The sequence below is a fragment of the Gossypium raimondii genome, chromosome 4 (genome assembly GCF_025698545.1).
Source record: "Gossypium raimondii isolate GPD5lz chromosome 4, ASM2569854v1, whole genome shotgun sequence".
In the NCBI taxonomy this organism is placed as follows: domain Eukaryota; kingdom Viridiplantae; phylum Streptophyta; class Magnoliopsida; order Malvales; family Malvaceae; genus Gossypium; species Gossypium raimondii.
Window position 1 is genome coordinate 40,051,059 of NC_068568.1, and position 24,302 is coordinate 40,075,360.

At 34.4% G+C, this 24,302-nt stretch overlaps 1 protein-coding gene and 1 pseudogene across 2 annotated transcripts; one reads left to right on the plus strand and one right to left on the minus strand.

The window, feature by feature from the left end:
• Window positions 1-728: 728 nt before the first annotated feature.
• On the minus strand, window positions 729-5,878 carry LOC105779908 (protein INVOLVED IN DE NOVO 2). Of its 2 annotated transcripts, XM_012603906.2 has the most exons (8): window positions 5,712-5,877; window positions 4,528-5,464; window positions 3,872-4,053; window positions 3,305-3,394; window positions 2,924-3,211; window positions 2,074-2,289; window positions 1,345-1,603; window positions 729-1,111 (listed from the first exon to the last, which is right to left on the minus strand). In XM_012603906.2, exons 2-7 carry the CDS (start codon window positions 5,450-5,452, stop codon window positions 1,367-1,369), a joined length of 1,938 nt encoding a protein of 645 aa, XP_012459360.1. In that variant the 5' UTR covers window positions 5,453-5,464; window positions 5,712-5,877; the 3' UTR covers window positions 729-1,111; window positions 1,345-1,366. The 2 variants fall into 2 exon arrangements, with proteins under 2 accessions (XP_012459360.1, XP_052485564.1); XM_052629604.1 differs by lacking the exon at window positions 729-1,111 and having other exon boundaries at window positions 1,344-1,603; window positions 5,712-5,878.
• A 7,558-nt stretch (window positions 5,879-13,436) lies between these two features.
• LOC105778741 (AP3-complex subunit beta-A-like) overlaps window positions 13,437-24,302 on the plus strand; it is a 28,076-nt pseudogene continuing 17,210 nt past the window's right edge.

A 24,302-nucleotide genomic window follows, 5' to 3' on the forward strand; every position in this document is an offset into this window, starting at 1 on the left:
ATTTGTACGAATGGAGTGTTGGATGAGAAAATTAATAATCATCCTACGTTGGCTCACTAAAAACTTTATTCAATTAAATAGTTAAACATAACATAAAAATAGAAAGTTTAAATTTAAATTTAAAATTAGAATAATATGTAAAAATATAGTAAAAATTAAAATTTTTTTGAAAAGAAATTAACATAATGATAAATTTAACCTTTAATATATTACATATTTTATCAATTAAGTCTTTATTTTTTTAATTAAATATGACCCTAAACCTTTTTTTTTAAATGTCAAATTTAACATAAGTCTTTTAAAAAGAATAGATCTATATAACAATACAAATTAAAATTTTAAAACTTTAAATTTTTAAACATGATATGTAGTTCATACTGACTTTTAATTTTTATAAAATTTTATAATTTTATTTGAATTTTAAATTTTTTAATATTTTATAATTATTAAATTATTTATTAATATGACATAAAATAAATAGTACAACAATAACATGAAACACATGTATGCCGATAATGTCATACCAACATCGTTAAAAGACTAACATTTTAATCAACATTTCTATAAAAAAAATGATTTGATTACTATTTCAAAAAGTTAATAACTAAATTTAACTAAAATAAACCAAATTAACAAAAGATGTAAAATCATTCAGCAATTAAATTTATCATTAAACCAAAAATAATTAATAAACTTAAAATTTAAAAAAAAATGAGTGAATCTCGAGGTTAACTTAAAACACACAATACAATATATTAAAAACATGTCCCTGTTTGCGGGGCTGCATCATGGCTCGACTCCCATGTTACCAAAGGAAGTTCAAGTTGGACATGAGCCTAATCTGTAAACTATACTGCATAAGCAGTTCTTAGTTGACATGAGCTTGAATTCTAAATGTTACATGAATGCAGTTTCTTCCCAGTAAGGAACCTGTTTCCTGGCTTGGGAGCTGAATATTATTTAACATGGAATTCAATTATGTAGAACACAGACAACAATAAAGACAGCATTAAACACTACACTCGGCAAACCTAATCCGATATTATGGAGATGCATTCTTTGCTTCCCCCCCATGGGTACTGCTCCTTATAGGCAGTCAGCAAATTATTTCCTGAGATAAAAAAAAAAAAAAAAAAGAAGAAGAAGGAAAATGATAAGTTATTCATTGTTTGCTAACGACTGCCTTTAATAGGATTAGTTAACATATTGTTTATAGTAACAACATTATACTAAATGCAGAAGTTGACAACTTTATTCACCATTTCTAGATCATGACTGAAGATATTATAATTCTATATATATAGTAACCTTTAAGAAAATTTCACTCCTTTCAACAATAACTACCTGAAAAACAAATTAGCGACCTTCAGGTCATTCCTCGCTTGCGTTTAGCGTTGTCCCAAAGCTTCAGTAAGAATGTAACACCCTCTTTCAGGGTTGCCTTTCTTCCTTCTCCGTAATTCCACAACTCAGAAATTATATACCTTCCACTTGGATTGTATTCATTTATTTCCTTTATGGCTGAAGTAACTGACTTATACGCTTCAATACCCATCTGATCCGTCAAATCTCTCAACTTTTCATCTTCATCATCAATCACTTCCTGACAGGGAAATACCGACACTGAGCAAATCGTTCACACTGATGGAAACGGCACAAAATGGAACAAGAAACAAGCAAGATGTATTTCACAAAACAACTTTGCATGGACTTCATATCTATTATATTAAAGATTTTACATCAGGAACTGCAATAACATATCCAACTAACAGAATATATATGTGTATATATATAATTTTGGGCATGGTTCACTTACATGCTTCAAGGTTTACCAATATTAACTACATTTACCTTTTAGGCTAGCAGGATTTAAGTGTTAGCTTTACTGGTTGTTGGCTTGGCTTATGGCTGCCTACCTAAATTTACACTGTATACAAGCCCTCTCTCTCTCTCTCTATATATATATATAATATCCATGCAAACTAACATGGTTTATCATCCAACCTAAATTTGAGGAAAGTAGAAGGGAGGGAATTAACAGCAAAAGTTTCATGAGAGTCATGAAATGAAGACCTGATATTCTTCTCCTCCTTCAAGCTTAATGCGTTTAAAAGGATGCCAGTCAGGATCCTTCAGATATTCTTCCCACAATGAGCAGACTTCTGAAGCTCTCTCCTCTGCTAGTTCCTCATTATACCTTCTTTTCATGGCTTCAAGGAACGGTTTACTGTCAAGCTCTCCCATTCTCTTGACACCAATTTGTGAACGGGTGGATATTTCTTTTAATCCCTACAAAGTGAATGAATCAGTGCTTCCTGAATTGGCAAGAAAAGCTTGGGATGAGCACACAAAAGGCTAAAGCAGACATTTTCAGGAATGATATTATAAACACTAAAATACTTCAGAAATCAAGTAGCAGTTATAAACCTCACAATTCTCAGTAGAAAACAGTTAATAGAGTAACCAGTTACGATCATTTCCCTTTAAGAGTTATAAAGTGAGCAGATCATCTCATAAAAGGCACAGAAATAGAACTGTAGTATTCCTGGCAAAAATCATTTACACAATTAAAGGAACTTGCCTGATCAAATTAAAAACAAGCGCATCATAAATTTTTTTGAATGTTATCAATTAATTTTTAATGAAGAAAAGCATTCAAATGCAACCAATATGATAAATGCCAAGAGAAAATAGTAATTGCCTGCACTACTATCCATTAGACATCATTTATTCGGCTTATTTATTTTCTCTTTTTTTTCTTTTTTTGCAATAGAAATCACAGTTCCGATATCCATTATCTGGAAGACTTTCAAAATGAAGGACATCTCTATGATCATACAAATAAGATGGGAGTTCACAAGACCTTTTGGGTTCATGCAGTAAGATTTTAAAAATTGAAAAGAAAAAAGAAAATAGAACTCACATTAATCAATTCTTTGCGAGCATCCTGCAGTTCATCATTGCTCTTGCGCTCTCTTACAATAAGAGTTTGGTTTAATGCTTCTAAGTCTTCAAGCTCTGCCTCTTTTTCTCTCAACTCTTTAAGACTTGCATCCACTTTCTCAAGAACTTCTATATCATCTTCATCTCCCATGTGCCTAATTACATTCAGTGATCCTCGCAGTTGCTCAATTTCCAGTTCCAATGCCTGTTTTTGATCTAATTTTTTCTCAAGCTGAATTATCCTGTTGTGAAGTTCCTCCTTCTGCCTCTGTATAATTAAGGGTCATAACAACGCTCAGCATTCCAAAACTGACAAGGAGTATTCTGATATCAAAGAAAAAGGCATGAATAGCAAACAAACCTTCTGATCTTCAGCCAATTTCATTACATTTTCATCAGCCCTTTTTTGCTCCAAAGCAGCCAAATGTAGTGCACTATTTTGAACAGCATTCTGGAAGAAGAAATATGTTAGTCTTGATTTTCAAGAGACTTTTTTGACTGAAATTCCGAAGCATACGACTAGAAACAAAACACATCAACTGGTTCTGCAAAACAAATTCATGGTAGGAAATAGTTAACTGTAGATATGTAAACTGCAATATGTTTACGTTCATATTCAGGAGAAAGAAATTTGAAGTTGAAACTTCCAATTTTGGTCCATAACTTTGAAGATCAACAACTATATCCACCACATGCAATTCTATCAAGACTGCCAATGAGGAACAACAAAGTTAATTTCAGCACCTGATGCTTCACAAGGATTGTTGCAAAACCAAAAACTCTGTACCAATACTATGAGTTCCGATGGCAGCCATTCCAGAGTGGTCATACGACCTGACTATGAGATGAAAGTAGTGCCAAACACACTTGAATATAAAACTGAAGGGATCAACAAGCAAAAGTGAAAATCAAGAATGAAGCACAGCACCTCTTCAAGCTCCTCAGCCAACTTTTTCCTTTCACTTTCATTCAGTGCCTCACGCTTTTCAAGTTCAACTCCACGCAACTCTAGGTCTTTCTTATGGGATTCTAACTGTGACTTCAGTTTTTCATGGTCACTAAAAATCCTCTGGAAGTGATCCCTTGCACTTACTTGAATCTTTTTAATCTCTGCAAACAGAAGAAACATAAGTTTATACCATTGAGACACAGTAATACCCGAAAACACTTTCAAACATAAAAATTAAATGTAACTCCAAAATGTAGTAAAAGAACAGTAATAACATGTAGCAGACTAGAAAGGTGGAACAAAATGAAGACACTGGACTGTTTAACACAGAATAAAACCAACATATGAATAGAATGCATACTTCACAACCAGTTTTTTTTTTTTTTTTTCACTAAGAAACCCAACCTACATGAGGTGACCAGTAGTATCAGAAAACACTTCCAACATAAAATTTGAAGTCATTCCACAATGTAGCTAAAAAACAGTAATGACACGTAACAGATTCAAAAGTGGGAACTAAACTAAAGACACTGAACAAATTTAAAAACAAATAAAACCAACAGATGAATACAATGCATACTATACAAGTTTTTTTACAAGAAAACTCAACCTACATGGCAAAAGTTAAAACACACCTTCATTATATGCTTGACTAAGGTTATCCTTTTCTTCCATTAAGGCCTCGAGGGACTTGGAAGTTTCAGAACATCTTTGTTCCATCTCCTGTATGTGTTTATTTTTAGTCTCAATGATATTTGTCAAATTTGTTACCAGTCTGTCTTGTTTCCTGGCTTCTTCCTCCATGAGCTCAGAAACGGTCTTAAGGTCACCAATCTTGCGTAAATGTTCGCCAATAATGGTACTTGACTTGTAGTCATCAGCGCGTGCAACCCAAGCATAAAGACCTTCTTTAACAGCATTATTAGCAAACCAATCCTTTTTACCACGATGATCTGCCTCATAAGCCTTCTCAAATGATAATGCATTATGTAGCCCTGGCCAGTCTTTACGGAACTCGACAACCGCAGTCCCTGAATGACCACGATAATTCCATAGTGGGTGAACTCTTAAGGGGTTGAACCCTCTCCTGATCAACTCATCCCTCAACTTGGATCCACTTCCTCCTACAGATCGCCCGTCCTCTAACTTTTGAGTAGGAATATTAACCACAACTCCAGTCCATGGCCACACGATCTTCTCATCATGGTCACAACCACTAAGAGGGTCCTCCGCCTCTGCTGCCGCCGCCGCCGAAGATGAACTACTTCCCACAGTCCCACGAAGATCATTTTCCAAATACTTAAACAAAGCTAGGTGATTTGCTTTCTCTCTAGCACTTCTTTTATCAGAATTGCTTTTTCCTACACCAGAAGCATGCTGCAGGAGATCCTTATATAAAAAATCTTGCTTTTTCTTCTTGGGACAAAAGGGGCAAGTATACTTTTCATTGGAAATCTTGATTTTGTAATTCCCATTCTTTAATTTTTCATAGTATTTATCTTCATACTCTTCCATTTCAGACTCACTGATGTCTGAACCTTCTCCAGAGCTGATATCCATTTTCAAGGGAACCTAAAATGGTAGGAACAAAACCAACACAATCAAATTAAACCCTAATACAAACAAAACCATGCATTTCCATTTATATATATATGTTTTTCAGCTTAATAAGTCAATTAAATTATATAATGTTGCAGATCCTTCTTCTTCAAACTGAAACCCATCACATTATCAAAAGAAAGAAACATAAAAAGCATAAGGAAATGAAGGACAAAAACGGAAGTATAAAAACAAGGTTAGGCATTTTAGGAGTTCGAACCTGCTGACGGCGGCAAGGATGGAGACGACAACGTCGGACGGGGCCTGGGAGCAGAGAGGGTTTAGAGAGTGCGCCAAGGTTCTTCAGAAGGAGGATGAAAAAAAAAGGGTCTTATTGACTTCAAACTAGGAACAGGCTTGTAAATTGGTATCTAAACTAAGATATAACTAAACTATTTTTTAATAGAATATAAATTTATTCGATACATTTTAAATTACATTTTGCTCCCTATACTTTAAAAAATTAAGATATAATAATTCAGATTATTGATTGATTATATTAGATTTTTATTATTTTTTCTATTCAAATAGGTGGCTCAGATAAGTAAAAAAGAGAGAATTTAAAGACATTTGTTTACTTGTAAAAGATTTTTGAATATGTTTTCGTATTTTCTTGTGTTTGTTTGATGTAAAATAATTTGGTTAATAAAAATGACTTACTTTTGTTTTCTTGAACAAACAAAAATGATTTATAAATCAACATAAAAATCATTTTTCTTATAAGACTTACCTTTTGAAAAGCATAAGTCATTTTTTGAAAAAGAGCTCATAATTTTATTTTATATAAAAATTAACTTAAATTAAGGTTAATATTATTATATTGACAATAATTTTTATTTTATTTTTAAAAATATTTATAATTATTAAAATATTATATTTTTTTATTATTAAATATATATTTAATTATTTATATTTAGTCATATAATAAATTATTAATATAAGTAATATAAATTATTGTTTTAATAAATTATTTAATATTTTAATTTTATTTTAATAATAAATTTTAAAAACAATAATTTTAAATAATATTCTCACATATTATTGAAAATATTCAATATTAATATTTTAATAATAAATATTTATTACAATTATAAATATATAAATAATATATGTTTTGTAGTATAAAGGTTAAAATATGTCATAAGTCTATGCACTCTTCACAAATTTACAATTTAGTCTCTCGTACTTTTATTTTCAATAATTTAATCCTCTACTTTTCGATTTAAAAATCAAGTCCAATTCTTGACATTGTTAATTTTTTGTCAATTTTGTTGATGTCACATTTTAAATAAAAATACTCACTTGGTAGTCATGTAACTAAATAATGATATTGTAATGAACCCGAATTTAACAAAATATTTTTAATATATGGAAAAACAATGTGAAATATAAATTTATAGATATAAAATAAACTCAATTAAACAATGAAAAGATAAAGAAAATCTCAAATGTATGTTTGTTTCATTGAAAATAATTTTTATGAAATATTTTTAAGAAATCTGTCAAACCAATAGAAAATATTTTACATAGATTCATCCAAACACCAAAAAATATTAACTTTTCCAGGAGAGTAAGTCATTTTCCAGAAATCATTTTTCAAAAGTCATTTTCAATGAAACAAACAAACCTTTAGAAAGACATGCTTTTCTAAAAACATGCTGAAATTTTATTAATGGTGTAACACTCCTAACCCGTCATCATGGTTATATTAGGGTTACAGAGTATTACAACATACATTGAATCAACTTTCATCATAAAACTGTTCAACTATTAATTTAAATAACAATATTCAATCTACACAATAAACATAGTATATATACAATTACGGGTCTTATTTTGAGCTTACAAGACCTTAAAAATAGTTTGGAAACAAACAGTGACTAAATTGAAATAAAATAGAAAAATATGGGAAAAATGTGAAATTTTTTAATATAGAGCTCAGGTCGTGTGGCTTAAGGACATGGTCGTGTGGCCAAACCGTGTACAATTCAAAAATAAGATCACACAAACATGTCGCAAACCATGTGCCCTCCCCATGTGCAAATCGAAATAGGGTCACACGGCTGTATCTTCAGACCGTGTAACAACCTATGACCGTGTGGGATAAACCTACACCAAATTAAATAGTCCACACGGTCGTGTGGTGCGACTGTGTGTAGCACACGATCATGTGGTGCGACCGTGTGTGGCACTATCTTAACCTTGCTAAAAGATAGAAATTGTAAATGTAACACTCCACACCTAACCGATCATCGGGTTCGAGCTATGGGATGTCACATTCGTTGTCGGAGCCACTACAACCAATTACAACACGATTTAACCATTTATGCATGTTGGTAAGTATATTACACATTCATAATATGTTATACAATCATTTTCGAGTCTTATACAAGCTTTCGAATAAGGAAAAAATCATAAGATTTTTAAACTATCAGGTTGATGTCACAACTTTGGGGGTTCCAAGTCGCGACATAACTCACTGACTTCCCCTTATCGCAACATTGAGAGTCTGACATCGCGACATAACCGTCTGTTTTCAAAAGGTCCAAATTGTACTTATTCACAATGGCCTAACAAAATGGCCAAACTCATATCCACCCTGTTGTAACATATAAACATACTCTCAATACTTCATAAACTATTGTAATTATATCATCATTATCAAACTTATCAAGTTAACTATTCAAAAATCAAGAATCAATCATAATATACAAGGCAATTTCTACCTTTGAACCATTGAAACCATAGACATATATGCATAAGGCAATTTATCATTTCAAAATGTAAACTTCAATATACCAAAAGACCATTTACATTAAGAGACTGACTCGACTATAGGTACATGCCATATATCGAAAAATATAAGGGACTATATAAACATTGCTGAGTTGAGCGTTATAAATTAAATGTTGAATTCACTTCTTGTAACTTTGAGATTCAACTAAACCTCCATATGGAATAAACAAATTGTATGTTGAGTAATAAAACTCAGTAATACTTTCATGATTCAAGTTATTGAAACAATAACATTAGCTAAATGAACACAAACAAATCAAGTTCTAATTCCAACCAATTCATTTTCTATTCATGTCAAATATTTCCATCAATATATCATTTATGCGACTATAAATTTTATATACCAATTCATGTATCATTGAAACAAAGTTACCAAGATGATGCACAAACTCATTTAATTAAGTTTATACATTTATACTAAATCATGCTATATTACAATCAACAATTCAATGTAAACATGCCATGCCATACTTTCTACTATCACATTAAATTCTTTCCCGTTTCAACTCAAATAATAATTTATATCATTATCACATTGGTATTGACTCCATTGATTCATTTTGTTACTAGTTAGCCTTCGGCTCATATAACTAGCTCACTTGATCTATCATAGACTATCGTGAATCACATTTCACTTCGTAAATTTATAATGTTAATACATATCATCATTCAATTTCACATAACATAGTTCATACTATATTCACATTGCACATCATATATCAATTATATCACACACTATTTTATACTATATTCAATTCAGTCTAATTTTCTCAATATTCAATATCATTCAATACGAATAATTTTATACTAAAATATAATACAATCAACATGTAAATATATATATATATATATATATATAATGATCTTAAATCATAAAAGTACAAAACAAATTCTCTCGTCACTTGTCGACGACTCTCACTTTTCCCTTCCCTTGTGACAGTTCGATGTCGTCTTTAGCTACGTTCAATAATTCAATAAATAAAACAATATCATGTTTCATTCAATTCACATTCAAATACAAAACTAAACATATTTTTCATTTTATTCAATTTTAGCCCCTATACTCGGGATATGCGTATTTTTCGATATCTAGCATTGGATCAAAATTTAATTTCACATTCTTTCATTAAGGATCATATACTATCTATTCATAGCCTAATTTCATGACAAGTCTTCCATTTATTCAATTTATCCCTAATGTTTCAAAGTTATCTAACAAGCTTAATTAGTTTTACTATTTAGGCCTTATCATGATCTAAGCTTAACATCTATAAATTTCAAGCCTAATTCATCAATTTCTCTACAATGATAACTTGTTAAAAACTTAAAAATTGGACAAATTGATACATGAGCTAGCTACATCAAGCTCCCATTATCATAAATCTATAAAAATTACATGAAATTAGCGTTATTACCTTATCAATTTTGGTTGGTTGAATGCTAAAGTTTGAACCAAGCTTTTCCTTTCTTTTCTTTTAATTTTGGATTGTGAAGCAAGCGAGGAAGATGATAATCTTCCACCCAATTTAGCTTATATACTTAGATTAATATTAATTTAATTTAATTTAATTAACCATTCTTAATTAATTAATTATAACATTATTATACATATTTTAATCTTAAACTAAACTTAGTGGAATTAACCATCATCATCCGCTAATTCATGATGGAGAATGGTTTAATAACCATTTTAGTCCTTTGAATAATTGTTAATTAGACCCTTAAGCCTTATCTAAATTAAAACTCTATAATTATTAATATTTTATAATTTAATCCCTAAATTTTAATTAACTAATTTCTCACTAAATTTCTTAACTAAACTTTATTATATTTTCATATTCAAATCGTTATTGAAATTCTGAAAATCCTTGGTTGAGGTATACCAAAATAGTAGGCAATTGGGCCAAACCACTATAGATTGAAAGTCAAAGCTTTTCTTCATTTGACTTCTTTTATTTAAGAAAAATGTTAGGGATCGACCCGATTAAGGAACAAGCAAAAATAGCAGAAGAAATTGAGAAATTGAACACACAAATTTAACGTGGAAAAACTCCTCCAAAGAGGATAAAAAACCACGACCAAAAATAATTTTATTATAATGGCAAAAGAACAAAGAGTACAAAAGATGGAGATAAAACTAAACCCTAAAAACCCAAAAACAAAGAATCCTCAAAACGTAAACACAAAATTCTCTAAATGTGTTATGAGTTCTAATCTCTAATGGGTGTTTTTTTTAGGTTGTAAAAAAGCCTATTTATAGGTTAAATTCATATGTCAAATAATAATAAAATAATCTAAAGTGTTTGATTGAACTAGAAGATTATTTCTCAAATTTGACTGAAAATAGGAGTCATACTTAGCAAATCTCCACCTTGACTCATGTTTCTACAACGCCATCTTTGCCAAAGCCCGCCACGAGCCTATCTTGAACTATGCAGAGAATTAACTGAGTCGAATCTTTGCTTAGAAACTGGAAGACTTCTAGCTTTCGACTTGTACATTGCCAAATCAAAACTAACCCGGGTCTGATTTTCACGAATACAATGCCCTAAATTTTCAAAACCTGCATCCAAAAGAGAACCTCTCTTCAACGAAACAGTCATACCTTTTTCCCTCCTATGACCAAGTTGCCTCTGCTCCAAACGAGTTGACTTCGACTCTGTAACGGGCGAGGGACGTTCGATTTCACCAGTTACTGTAGAACCTTCCAGAATATAAAGACTGCCAGTTCTTTTACCTTTTAACAAAATGAGAGCTCCACGAGATACTTTATTGCCGCTCGACTCAATGTTGATTATGTATCCTTTCAAGTCTAAAATACTCAAGGAGATGAGATCATTCGTAAATCAGGTACATACTTGACATCTGAGAGTGTCCTAATCGTCCTATCGTGTATCCTAATTTTAACAGTACCAATACCAATTACCTTACTAGATGAATCCTTTCCCATGTGTACAACTCCACCTTCAACCGAACTGTATGTGGAAAACCATTCTCTATTGGGACACATGTGGAAAGAACATCCCGAATCTAGGATCCACTCAGACGTGAGCTTGAAGTTATCACTCGTTGACACTAACAAGAAATCATCACCGTTTTCATCGATCAAATTAGCACCAGCTACATCTTCTTCGTTACTCTCAGCAGCTCTTTTATTTCGCAGTTTATAACAATCTGCTTTGACGTGACCTAACTTTTTACAATAGCGACACCTTTTGTCTCGTTTCTTTGATGCTATAAAAACGGAAGCTTGCCTATCTACCTTGCTATCCAAATGAAGCTCATTTTTGAGTTTGTCTCTACTCAACAAATAACCCTTCACATCTTCGAACGAGAGTTTGTCTCTGCCATAAATCGGGGTCTTTTTGAAAGACTTGTATGAAGGGGGTAAAGAGCACAATAATAGCATAGCTTAATCTTCATCATCAATATGAACCTCAACGTTCTTTAAATCATTTAAAAGAGTAATCAATTGACTGATGTGATCTCTAAGAAGCTCACATTCGTTCATGCGAAACGTAAATAGACGTTGTTTCAACACTAAACGGTTAGCCAGAGACTTAGTCGCATAAAGAGTTTCTAACCTTTTCCACAATGCGGATGAGGTCTTCTCCATCAATACCTCCTGCAATACCGTATTCGCGAGGCACAACTGGATTGCAGACAAGGCCTTTTCATCAAGCTCTTCCCATTCTGTTTTATTTAGATTCTCAGGCTTTTTCCCGATAACAACTTTTTCAAACTGGATTGAACTAGAATTGCCATCATCCGAACTTGCCACAGATTGAAATTTGTCTCACCATTGAACTTCTCAATTTCAAACCTTGTTGCTGTCATATCTGCATAGGCTGATCTATGAAAATTGAACTAGCCCTGATATCACTTGTTAGGGATCGACCCGATTAAGCAAGGAACAAGTAAAAATAGCAGAAGAAATTGAGAAATTGAACACACAAATTTAACGTGAAAAAACTCTTCCAAAGAGGATAAAAAACCACAGGCAAAGATAATTTTATTATAATGACAAAAGAACAAAGAGTACAAAAGATGGAGATAAAACTAAACCCCAAAAACCCGAAAACAAAGAACCCTCAAAACGTAAACACAAAATTCTTTGAATGTGTTATGAGTTATAATCTCTAATGGGTGTTTTTTTTAAGGTTGTAAAAGAGCTCATTTATAGGTTAAATTCATATGTCAAACTATTTCTCAAATTTAACTGAAAATATGAGTTATACTTAACAAAAAAATTGTTAAAATTTTAAAATACCATTTTCCCCTTCTCTTGATATTTTTGGCCTAACTAATGTTCACTATATACACCTAAATTTCTAGCTATATATATATTTATATAAAACTATATAAAAGATAAGCTTATAATAGTTGTTTTTGAGTATACATATAATAATAAATGTTTTCAAGATATTAACTTAAAAAATAGCCCACTGACTTTTACATGAAAAGATTTCATTTTCTGTTCTTTTCCTTAAATGGGGCTAAATGATGTAATGCTTTTCACATGCCAAATACTTGCACCTAATATATTATTAGTGTGTATGTATGATTGCTTTAAAATTGAAAATATATTAGAATCAAAATATGATAATCTGGTTGGCTAAATTGGTATTTATTTTGAATAGGTGTTTTCCCATAATTTTTGGAACTATTTTTTTTATGTCTTAAGAAAATTTTATATTATTTACGAATGCGATTATCCATCACAAAGTAGAGTCACATGAGCAAGGAAAGGTTGAGGTCAATGTCAATTTGCTCCAAATAAAAAGAGTAAGTACCAAAATTAATAAAGGTATAATGTATAGAACACCAAAATAAACATTTACCAGTATAATTTTAACGTAGGGCTATATTGCTCTAAGGATTAGTTTACCCATTTTTCAGTGGAGGGATCAAAATGGAATCTGGGGTATATTACAGGGACTGTTGTGGTACTTTTACCAAAGAAATCTCAAATGGATTAGTTAATTTGCATGTGCATGATGTAGTATATATATTCAAACGAGTTCAGATGATCATGCTAAAAGTAAATCCAATCCCAACTCAATCTAAAGACATTTCTGATAACAAATTAAAAATAATAATTCTTAATTATTGGAAAAAAGAAAAGGAAAATAGTAATTGAAAATTGTTTCCTCAATTCGAAGCAATGGCGGAGACGTTGAGCAAGGCGTCGACAATGGTGTTTCGGTTCGGAACCGATGCTCACCTTTTCGACGATCCGGATGACGTTAACATAGCGCCGATTTTAGACAGCAAATACGATTCGGAGAAATGCGAAGCTCTCAAGCGACTCCTCGCTCTCATCGCTCAAGGCCTAGACGTCTCCAATTTATTCCCTCAGGTCAGTTTGTTGAATGAATCTATGCAAATTTGAACTGAATTTTAATATTAGAGTGTTCTAAAATTTGAAATTTCTTTCGGAGCTCTGTTACGGAAATAAAGTTAAGCGTTTTAAAGTTTAGATATCATAGTTTAATTCTTAGAAAGTGCATTGAACTTTGAGATTCAATGAATAAGAATCGGTTGTTTCAGTTATCTCTTTGGCTGACGAGAAAGTAGTAGGAAAATGAGAAAGAAAATTAAGCATTTCAAAAATGTGTTCTAACTAGATCCCGCTATTTCAATTTAATATTCATTATCCTTGGCCATGTTTTGAGTAGTTAAGAAATGGTTTTGGAGTCTCTGGAATCTGGCGATTAATTGTTGTTTGTAGTATTAAGAAGGAAATTAGTGTTTGTCAATGGGATATTTTTGGTTAATGGTGTCGTGTATCTTTTTCACTCTTTCACTGATGGAATTGCAGGTTGTCAAAAATGTTGCATCACAATCTTTGGAACTAAAGAAGCTGGTTTACTTGTATCTACTGCATTATGCTGAAAAGTAAGTTCTTCAAACTTCCCATTTTTCGGGTGAATTTTCTCTTAAAATTCTAATTGAGGTTCCCCTGTGTTAAATTAGCAACATTGCTAAACCAAGGGGAATCTAGTACAACTGAAGTGTCTGCTTGCTCCAAATAATTCTCTTTCCCTAATTATAATGGATTATAATGGATAATTTGTTATAGAAGAAGTTAAGATTAGGGTAGTTATTAAATAGTGGTTTTTATGGGGTTTTCAAGGTATAATGATTTATGAATCATTTGGGAGTACTATTTGATACATCACATAAAATCAGTGCTTGTGTAGGTAGCATCTCATTAGCTTGAAATAAGAGAGGGGTGATCAAATGGATTGTATTTGTTGTGTTAAAGCATGTAACATATTCCCAATCATTTCTGTATTTACTTTTGTAGGCATCCAAATGAAGCATTGCTGCCAATTAATTGTTTCCAGAAGGATTTGGGGGATCCGAATCCATTGGTAAGAGCATGGGCACTTCGTACTATGGCAGGAATTCGTCTGCATGTTATTGCACCTCTTGTTTTGGTGGCAGTGAACAGGTGTGCTAGAGATCCAACTGTTTATGTCAGAAAATGTGCAGCCAATGCTCTTCCCAAATTGCATGATTTGCGTCTAGAGCAACAAAAATCCACAATTGAAGAGGTTTGCTAGATAACTTTATTTGTTTATAGTTATTTTTGCTTTCTAGTTTCATTCATTTTGATCAAATTGACATGTTACTATCCGGTGAAAAGTGCTTATTAAGAAGACTGCTTTGAATTTGAGACTAGTTTGTCATGATATTTGCACAGATCATATCTAAAATGTATTTTATGCATACATTTTCCAAGAATTTCTATAGTTTGCAAAGATTATTGATTCTTCTGTTTGTTTATGATTCTTTAATTAGACATTCAAATTTAGATGTCTTTAGTATCATCACACCTTAGGCATCTATCTCTTGTACAATATATTTTGGTAGTGTTTGTTTAGTACTATTAAATATTTAAACTTCGCAGATTGTTCGGATATTGTTAAATGACCTCTACCCTGCAGTAGTTGGTGCTGCTGCTGCTGCATTTGCTTCTGTTTGTCCATTTAATTTATCTTTGATCAGGAGGAACTATAGAATGTTATGTGAGATTCTTCCTGATGTGGAAGAGTGGGGTCACATAGTCTTAATTGGAATCCTTCTACGCTAGGTTATTGCAAGGCACGGGCTTGTGAAAGAATCCATTATGTCTTCTCTGCAATGTACTGACAGCTTCCATTCTGAAAAAGATGTTTCAGATGATGACTTCAGGCTAGCAAAGGAATCCAATCACAGTGGGGCATGTGACTCTGAATTCGTAAATATGGTTTCCAGGTGTTATATTGAGGGTCCTGATGAATATTTCTCTAGGTCAAGTTATGCCAACAGGGTGCCTTTTGAATTAAATTATGCACAATTTACATCTGGAAAAAGTAATGAGGATGTGAAGATCCTGCTGTATTCTACGTCTCCACTGTTACGGAGTAACAACAGTGCTGTGGTACTAGCAGCAGCTTGTGTACATTGGATAATGGCACCAAAGGAGGATGTTAAAAGAATCATTAAACCACTCTTGTTTATACTGAGATCCTCCAATGTCTCAAAATATGTGGTATATTAGACATACTTGTTGACACCATTTTTTTTTTGAGAAAACGGGGTCGACTTGGGTTTTGAAAAATGAAACCGAATGTGGGAGTCGCCACTAATCTTTTTTGATGAGGTGTGATCGGGTCACCTCGAAAAGTGGTTGTTTTTAATAAACGATTTAATTTTTATTAAAACAACGATTTTGGTCTACGAAATTCAGAAAAACGGGTTCGGGAGTCGGTTACGCACGAGGAAGGATTAGCACCCTCGATACGCCCAAAATTGGTACCTAGTTGATTACTTAATGTCTTGGTGTCGAAAATTGAGAACTTTAAAGAGTTTAAAAATACGATCCTTCTTTATGTATGTTATTTTAAAATTACTCGAATAAATCAAAATGGAAAAATGCCTTCTTATCTCGAAGTAACAAGATGTCACATCCAGCAAGTTAGGACACAACACATTGTTTTTGAGGGTAAGTTTGCATTTCACTTTTTAAACCTTATTTATTTCAATTTTAAAAGGATATTCAATTATTTAGAATCAACGAGAAAAATCGAAGCTCAGTAAGTTAAAGCACGATTTCTCGAATTTTCTAATTATAGAACATGACCTTTATTTTGAAATTTTATGCGTTTGGGGATTTAAAAGGATATTTTTCTCTTTAGGTTTAACGAGAAAATTGAGACCCAGTAAGTTAGGGTACAATTTCTAGAATTTCTAAAATGCGAAACATTGCCTTATTTTGAAATTGGTTACGAATTTGAGTGGAATAATAGTGAAATAAAACGTTTAATTCATTATGCCTTTAATAGAATCATTTGACACACAAAAGGAATTATACATGGCTATACAACATGAATTTAAATAACCGTGGCATGATGTGCATAAAAATACAAATATTTGGTATATAAAAGTTTTAATATCAACATGCATGAATAATTTATGTAAGCAACAAATAAAGATAACAATAATATAATAACAAATAAATGTAATACAAAGGAATCTAAATATGAAAAGTATCTTGATAATACAAATAAATAAAATTGCAAGATAATAGAAATAAAGTAAACAAGCCAAATTTTAAAAAGAAAAAAATCATGAATAAATAAATAAAAATAATGTAATTTTGACCAAAGATTGAAAATAAATAAATAAATAACCTTGAAGAAAACATTCAATAACTTATTTTTGTTAAAAAGAACATAAAATATAAAATATAAAATAAATAAAAATAAACAATAAATAAAAAAATTCGGTTAAATAGGCCGAGGATCGAATCGCATCTAGATTCAAATTTTGGGGTCAAAATCGCAAAATATAAAAAAGAGTTGCAAGGGACTGGACTTGAAACGCGCTCAAAGTTCGAAGGACCTACAGAGCAATATTCCCCTAGTCCAAAAACGCAGCGTTTTAACCGAGGGGTCACACATGACCCAAGGACCGAATTGAAACAGAGGCAAAATTTGCGGCCCAATTTCAAAATAAATGAGAAAGGATCAGATTGCGCCATGCTACAAAGCTGGAAGGACTGCATGCGCAAATATCCCCTCGCATCAGAAAATGCGCAGATCCCATGTAGGCGGGTCGAGTCTTCGGGTCCAAAAGCTAAACGACGCCGTTTTGGCCACTGATGCTAAGGCTCAAAACGACGTCGTTTTATACCTAATATAAATACTCTAAAGAAAACAAAAAAAATCAGTTTAAAGCCACTTTTAAAAAAATTCAGAGAGCTTTGAAACACTCTCTCTAACAACCTCAAATCCGGCCAATAGGGCCATCACCGACGCCGCCGTGCCCCTCACCGTCATCGGTGATCCGAGCAACGCAAAGGTCGGGTCTTTTACCCGATTTAAAGGCCATTTGCAGGCCGAAGCTTCTGGGCTCGAAAGCCGAAAGAAGAGAAACCCCCATGGCCTCCCTTTGGTCCCGATTTCACCGACCGAGACGGTTCCGGCGATGGACCTTGCATGCTGCCCTAGGTAAGTTTCTTCCCTTCTCTTTTTCTTCTTTTATTAATAGTTTTTTAAAAAAAAGATTCGTAAAAAAAGATAAATAAAATGAATAAACGAATCGAAAGAAAAAGATGAAAAACAACAACCTTTTTTGTTCTCCTTTTTTATTTCTAATCTCTGTTATGTTTTTTTACAAAGAAAATCGAAGAAGAAAAAATATAAGCAGTGCTTGGGGCTTTTATAACCCAATTACAAATACTTTAATCTCTGTTTTATTTTTTTTACATTGTTTTTTCTCTCTGCTGCGTGTTTATTGCTCTTTGCAGGTGGTGTCAGAGCATGCGGATGAGGCGATAGGCGAGCCATGGCGAAGGGGCAAGGGGCGTCTTGAGGGGAGGTGGCGTCTGAGCAGAGAGGCTTGAAGACCTAGGTGCGGTGCACCTAGGTTTTTCTTAATTGAAATCGTTTAGTTTTTTGTGGGCTAGGGTTTATTTTTGTTTTGGGCCATGGGCTAGATTTGGGCTTGGGTTGTAAGCCCGGTCAAATTTAGGCATTTACAGCTGCCCCTCTTTGCTTATTGTCGTGTAACAAGAATGAAGCAAAGACTTTCAAAATGCCAAATTTGCCGGGTCTTGCAGGATCTTGACTTCTTTTGATGCTTCTCTTCTTCAAGTAGCTTCACTTCAGTCCACCGTATTTTCTTGCTTTGATCCACTTCGCGGCATATTTAGAGAGATATGACTTCCATCTACTCTGCTGTAAATCTATGGGGATGAGACTTGTGGTTTTAATCCGCTCCACTGCAACTTCAGAGAGATAGGATTGGTTTCTTTTGTCTGCTCCACTACTGCTTAGGGAGATAAGACTGTGGTTTTAATTCGCTCCACTGCAACTTCAGGGAGATAGGATTGATAGCTCTTTGAGGAAACATTTGTTATCTTTGGTCTGTTCTACTGCAACCTCAGGGAAGTAAGATTCGCCGTTGCGGCTTCAATCTTTTAAATTGCAATGTCGGGGAAGCAATATTCACCGTCGTAGCTTCAATCTGCTCCACTGTACCGCCAGGAAAAGTAAGATTTACCGTTGTGGCTTCGATCTCTTTAATTACAATGTCGGGGAACAAGATTCGCCGTTGTAGCTTCAATCTGATCCATTACATCGCCAGGAAAGTAAGATTTGCCGCTGCGGCTTCAATCTTTTTAATTGCAATACCAGGGAAGCAAGATTCGCCGTCATAGCTTTAATCTGCTCCACTGTACTGCCAGGGAAGTGAGATTCGCCATTGTGGCTTCAATCTCTTTAAATGCAATGTCGGGGAACAAGATTCACCGTTGTAGCTTCAATCTGATCCACTGCATCGCCAGGAAAGTAAGATTCGCCGTTGCGGCTTCAATCTTTTTAATTGCAATACTAGGGAAGCAAGATTCGTCGTCGTAGCTTTAATCTGCTCCACTGTACTGCCAGGGAAGTGAGATTCGCCATTGTGGCTTCAATCTCTTTAAATGCAATGTCGGAGAACAAGATTCACCGTTGTAGCTTCAATTTGATCCACTGCATCGCCAGGAAAGTAAGATTTGCCGTTGCGGCTTCAATCTTTTTAATTGTAATACCAGGGAAGCAAGATTCACCGTCGTAGCTTTAATCTGTTGCACTGTACTGCCAGGGAAGTGAGATTCGCCGTTGTGGCTTCAATCTCTTTAATTGCAATATCGGGGAACAAGATTCGTCGTTGTAGCTTCAATCTGATCCACTGCATCGCCAGGAAAGTAAGATTCACCGTCGTAGCTTTAATCTGCTCCACTGTACTGCCAGGGAAGTGAGATTCGCCGTTGTGGCTTTAATCTCTTTAATTGCAATGTCAGGGAACAAGATTCGTCGTTGTAGCTTCAATCTGATCCACTGCATCGCCAGGAAAGTAAGATTCGCCGTTGCAGCTTCAATCTTTTTAATTGCAATACCAGGGAAGCAAGATTCGCCGTCGTAACTTTAATCTGCTCCACTGTACTGCCAGGGAAGGTAACTTCATTGATCTGTTTTCTGGGGAACATGACCTGTAGAATCCATTTCATGGACCTACTTATGCATAGTGATTAGGATGTCATGATCAAAATGAATCAAATGCTCCTAACTAAATGTGTATGTATGATATTTACATGGAATGATATTTACAGAATGAGAATGATCCCTTTTAATGTTTGGGTTTCATTCCTCTTTGTTCATTTAGGCTCTATTACCAACACGTCAGAATACCATCTTGCCCGGCTAGTAACACTCATCTCTCACTTAGCCGGATTGCCCCCATTGTAGTCTTCAAAGTTCAATCCGTTGTAATCTTCAAGGTTAAGTCCACGGTAATTTTGGGACATAAAGTTCGAGCCTTCTTCCTCCCACTGAGTATAAGATCTGGCTCTTTCTCAATCCTCTCCCACTGCAATTCGAGGATACAGGATCTGAATCTCTTTGGTCACTTACACCATTCCCAGGGTGTTATACCAAATGTTTATACACAAATGTAGAACTTTTCTCTTCCGAGAAACTTCTTCTTAACACTCGGTGATCATTGCTCGTTTGTTCATTGAAGCATTGTCACCAACACGACATTTTGTCGTTTTGTTCAATCCATGCTTGGACAACAAAATTCGAAAGGATGGTTTTAATTTAGACTCCCTTCTTAGACATTTCGATCTTTAAACTTGGTGTGTTCTAAACAATAGTCCTGTTTCAGGTTCCTATAATATTTAGAAGCTTTCAAAGCAATATGCAGAACTCCTTCTGCTTGAATATTCAGTTCGTAAATCGTTATTTCAATAAAAAATGCTCGAAAAAGTTTATCAAACTAGACAAGATGAAATTTTGTTGAGAGCAAAGCTCAAAATGAATGAATCAATCAAGATAACAAATTTTGCTAGAATACAAAGTGAGAATAAATTAATCAAGAAGGCATATTTTGTCAAAAATACAAAAAATAAAATGGAAATAGGTGCCCCATATATCGTAGTATGAACTTCTCTGCTCCAAACTTCTTGAGGACCCTTTTGAACTTGATATGTGTCTAGAAGTCCTAGAAGACTTTGTTGATGCCCCAAGATGTAGCATCTCTCCTTCTTATTAATTCAGAGAGGACAATACTACCGGATGCCCCACATTTGATCAACATTTGAACTGCCCATTCCTGGGTTTTCAATTCAAAACCCCTTTGGTCTCAAGGCGCCTTTTGCGGGTTTTCACCTTGGCCTCTCCTTTTCTTTTTTATTATTCTTTTCTTTTCTTTTTTCTTTTCGTTTCTTTTTTCAAGTGAAGTATTCAGTGCTTGAATCAGAATTCTCAAGATTAGGCAGGTTCTTGCCATCCATCTTAGTCAATATCGATAATTTTTCAGATAAAGCCTTCCACATAAGGTCCTTCAAGCTTGGCATCCACTTTCTTCTGAAGTACCTTTTGTATAAGAAAAGGATCTTCTCGATATTAGGTGCTCCTCATAGAATTCTCTAGGGCAAACCTTTTTGGTGAGCTCGCATCATTCACTTTTGTTACATTTGACCATGACGGATAGCTTTCAACCTTTTCTCTTCAATCAAATTTTAACTTATCATATCGGGCTTGGATCCATTCTGCTTTATCCAACTTTAGCTCTGACAAGACTCGAAGGGAAAGAATATCAACTTCGATGGGTGAAACTGTCCTTATTTCATATGCCAATGAGAAATGAGTTGCCCCGATAGAGGTTTTTTTTCTCTTATTTTTTTGCTTTTATTTTTTTTGTTTTTATTTTTTTGTTCTTTTTTGGCCTCCACTGAATTGTTCATTTTGGGGCGACATGGTGTTAATCTTGAACAGACTGCAAACTTTTGATGTCGTGCTGTTGCTCAAATTCAATACATGGCCTAATAGGAGCCTTTTGGCATTCCATACTGACATATGATTTCTTTTTCAAGAATTTGCTGACCGTCGAATTAGCATATTAAGTAGCTTCTGCCCACTTAGTGATAGTCGACTACCATGAATGATATCCGTGCCCCACATAGAGAAAATCCATGGCTTCCATTGATTTTTTGTAAGGTAGGATCTTATTCTACCATCATTAACAAATCAGGGGATGAGCTACAGTCTCAGTCATCTTCAAAGTCCTGAGGCTCATCTGGTCACATATCTTGCTCAAAAGGAGATTCTGAGTCAATAGCAGTGTAGCTCATGTCTTTGATATCTGGAGACCTGTTGTAGGGATGAACGCAGATCCAAAGAAAAAAATCTAAGAATATTTATCTGTATAGTATGATTATGAATGAAATGGAAACAATAAAAGAATATTTGCTCAAAATGAGAAACAAAGATGCATTTTATTAAAATAAAGATATTGAACATAAGCCTATCTCACAAAAGGATTCTTATTGCTCCTAGGCTTAGAGCAATAAGCGTGTTTTGGACATTACTTTGAATTAGGTCTAAAAATACAGGGATCTCTTCCACAGTCCTATTGTTCAAAACACTCCCAAATGTGTTAAGGGCAGACGCCTCATAAATTCTTTTCATCAGCTCCCTCTTTGGATACGGCGTTAATGTTCGAATTTCCCCACATTCCTTCCGGGCCTTTGTCTTCTTCAAAGAATTCCAACTTTTTATTATCTATTAGACTTTGCACCAAGGCTTTGAAGTCAGCGCACTCTTGGATTTCATGGCCTTCTTTAGCGTGGAACTCACAGTAGCTCCTCATTCTTTTTGGTCTCTTCTCCAAATTCTGAATGGTTAATCCCACGTCTATCATTTGTTTCAAAACCCATTTCAGTGGGGTTTTTACCTCTGCAACATTGGTTTTGGCTCTTTTTCCTCTATTCTCAGCTATCGCATTTACTCCTGGGTCTGGATGACTGGGTAACGGATTTCCTGCCACATTAGGTCCAGATGGATCGTCAAACTTCACGATGCCCATATTAATGAACCTTTTGACCAACTTTTTAAATGTAGTGCAGTTTTCAATCGAGTGCCCCATAGTTCCTACGTGATACTCGCATTTGGCATTCGCATCGTACCATTTGGGGTATGGAGGTTGCATGGGTTTTGAGTAGAACGGAGCTACTACATGTGCATCAAACAGTTTCTGATATAACTCATTATACGTCACTGGGATAGGTGTGAACTGGAGTCTTTCTGTATTGGGCCTCGAGTTGGATTCTTACCTTGAAGTGTCTTGCTAGCCAGTAGTTACGACCTTCAGCTGGCCTTCAGTGACCGCTTTTGAATACCCTTTATTACACAAGCCTAGATTACTCACTTCATTTTCTTTGTGCTTTGGGGTTGATCTTTTGGCACTTTCCCCCGCATCTATCTTCCCACTTCTTATGGCATTTTCAATCATCTCACCAGGTATTACCATATCTGAGAAGCTCATAGTGGCACTTCCCAACATGTGGTTAATGAATGAAGCTTTCAAAGTATTGATGAAAAGTATTGTTGTCTCTTTCTCCAGGAGTGGGGGTTGGACTTGCGTTGCCACTTCTCTCCATCTCTGGGCATATTGCCTAAAGCTCTCACTTTGCTTCTTTTCCATGTTCTGCAGTGTGATTCTGTCAGGCGTCATGTCTGCTAAATGGTTGTATTGCTTCATGAAAGCTCGTGCTAAGTCCTTCCATGAATGGATGTTAGCACGGCTCAGTTGGTTGTACCATTTGGCTGCAGACTCGATCAGACTGTCCTGAAATCAGTGAATTAACAGTTGACCATTATTAACATATCCTGTCATTTTTCGATAGAACATAGTGATATGAGCTTCAGGACAACTAGTCCCGTTATATTTTTCGAACTCCGGCATCTTGAACTTAGGTGGGAGCACTAAATCAGGGACCAAGCTCAAATCCTTGGCATCAACTCCACAATGATAGTCGGTGTTTTCCATGGCTCTAAATTTCTCCTCTAGCCATCTACATCGGTCTTCGAGTTGTTTTGGCAAGTCCATTCTTACTTTTTCCATTTTTGCCATGTCATCGAGATCAGGGACCACAGGGTTAGTAGGGTTGTCCCTGGGATTAGAACCCGAGCCTACTTGAAAGTGCATTGGTACTGAGGCGCTAGCCCGATATTGAGGTCCGATAGTGACATGTGCTCTTTGGGGGCACATATCTAATTGCGCCTGGGTGCTTGTCGGGGTAAAACCTGGAGGATAAATAGGGTTCTCCTGATCAACTCCCGAATTAATTACAGGGCTCTTTCCTTTATCAGCCAATAATTGTGCCAGTTGGCTCATAATTCTTTGGGATTCCTGTGCGTCTTATTGGATTTTATCCAATTGTTCTTGCATCTTGCATTTCTTTTTGCATTTGTTCCATCCTTTCTAACCTCTGATGCATTTCTTTTGTTTGACATCGAGTACCGTAGTGATATTTGGTTGGTGGATTCTTGTTGGTTTCCAGGGTAACTGAAATAATTTTACCTAATTAGGGTCATTTTGTGAAAATCTAATGCATATGATGCAACGTAATGCGAATGCATAGAATGAATGCAAAAAGAGACATTGATTCTTGGTTTAATTCTATTAGAACAACTTTACT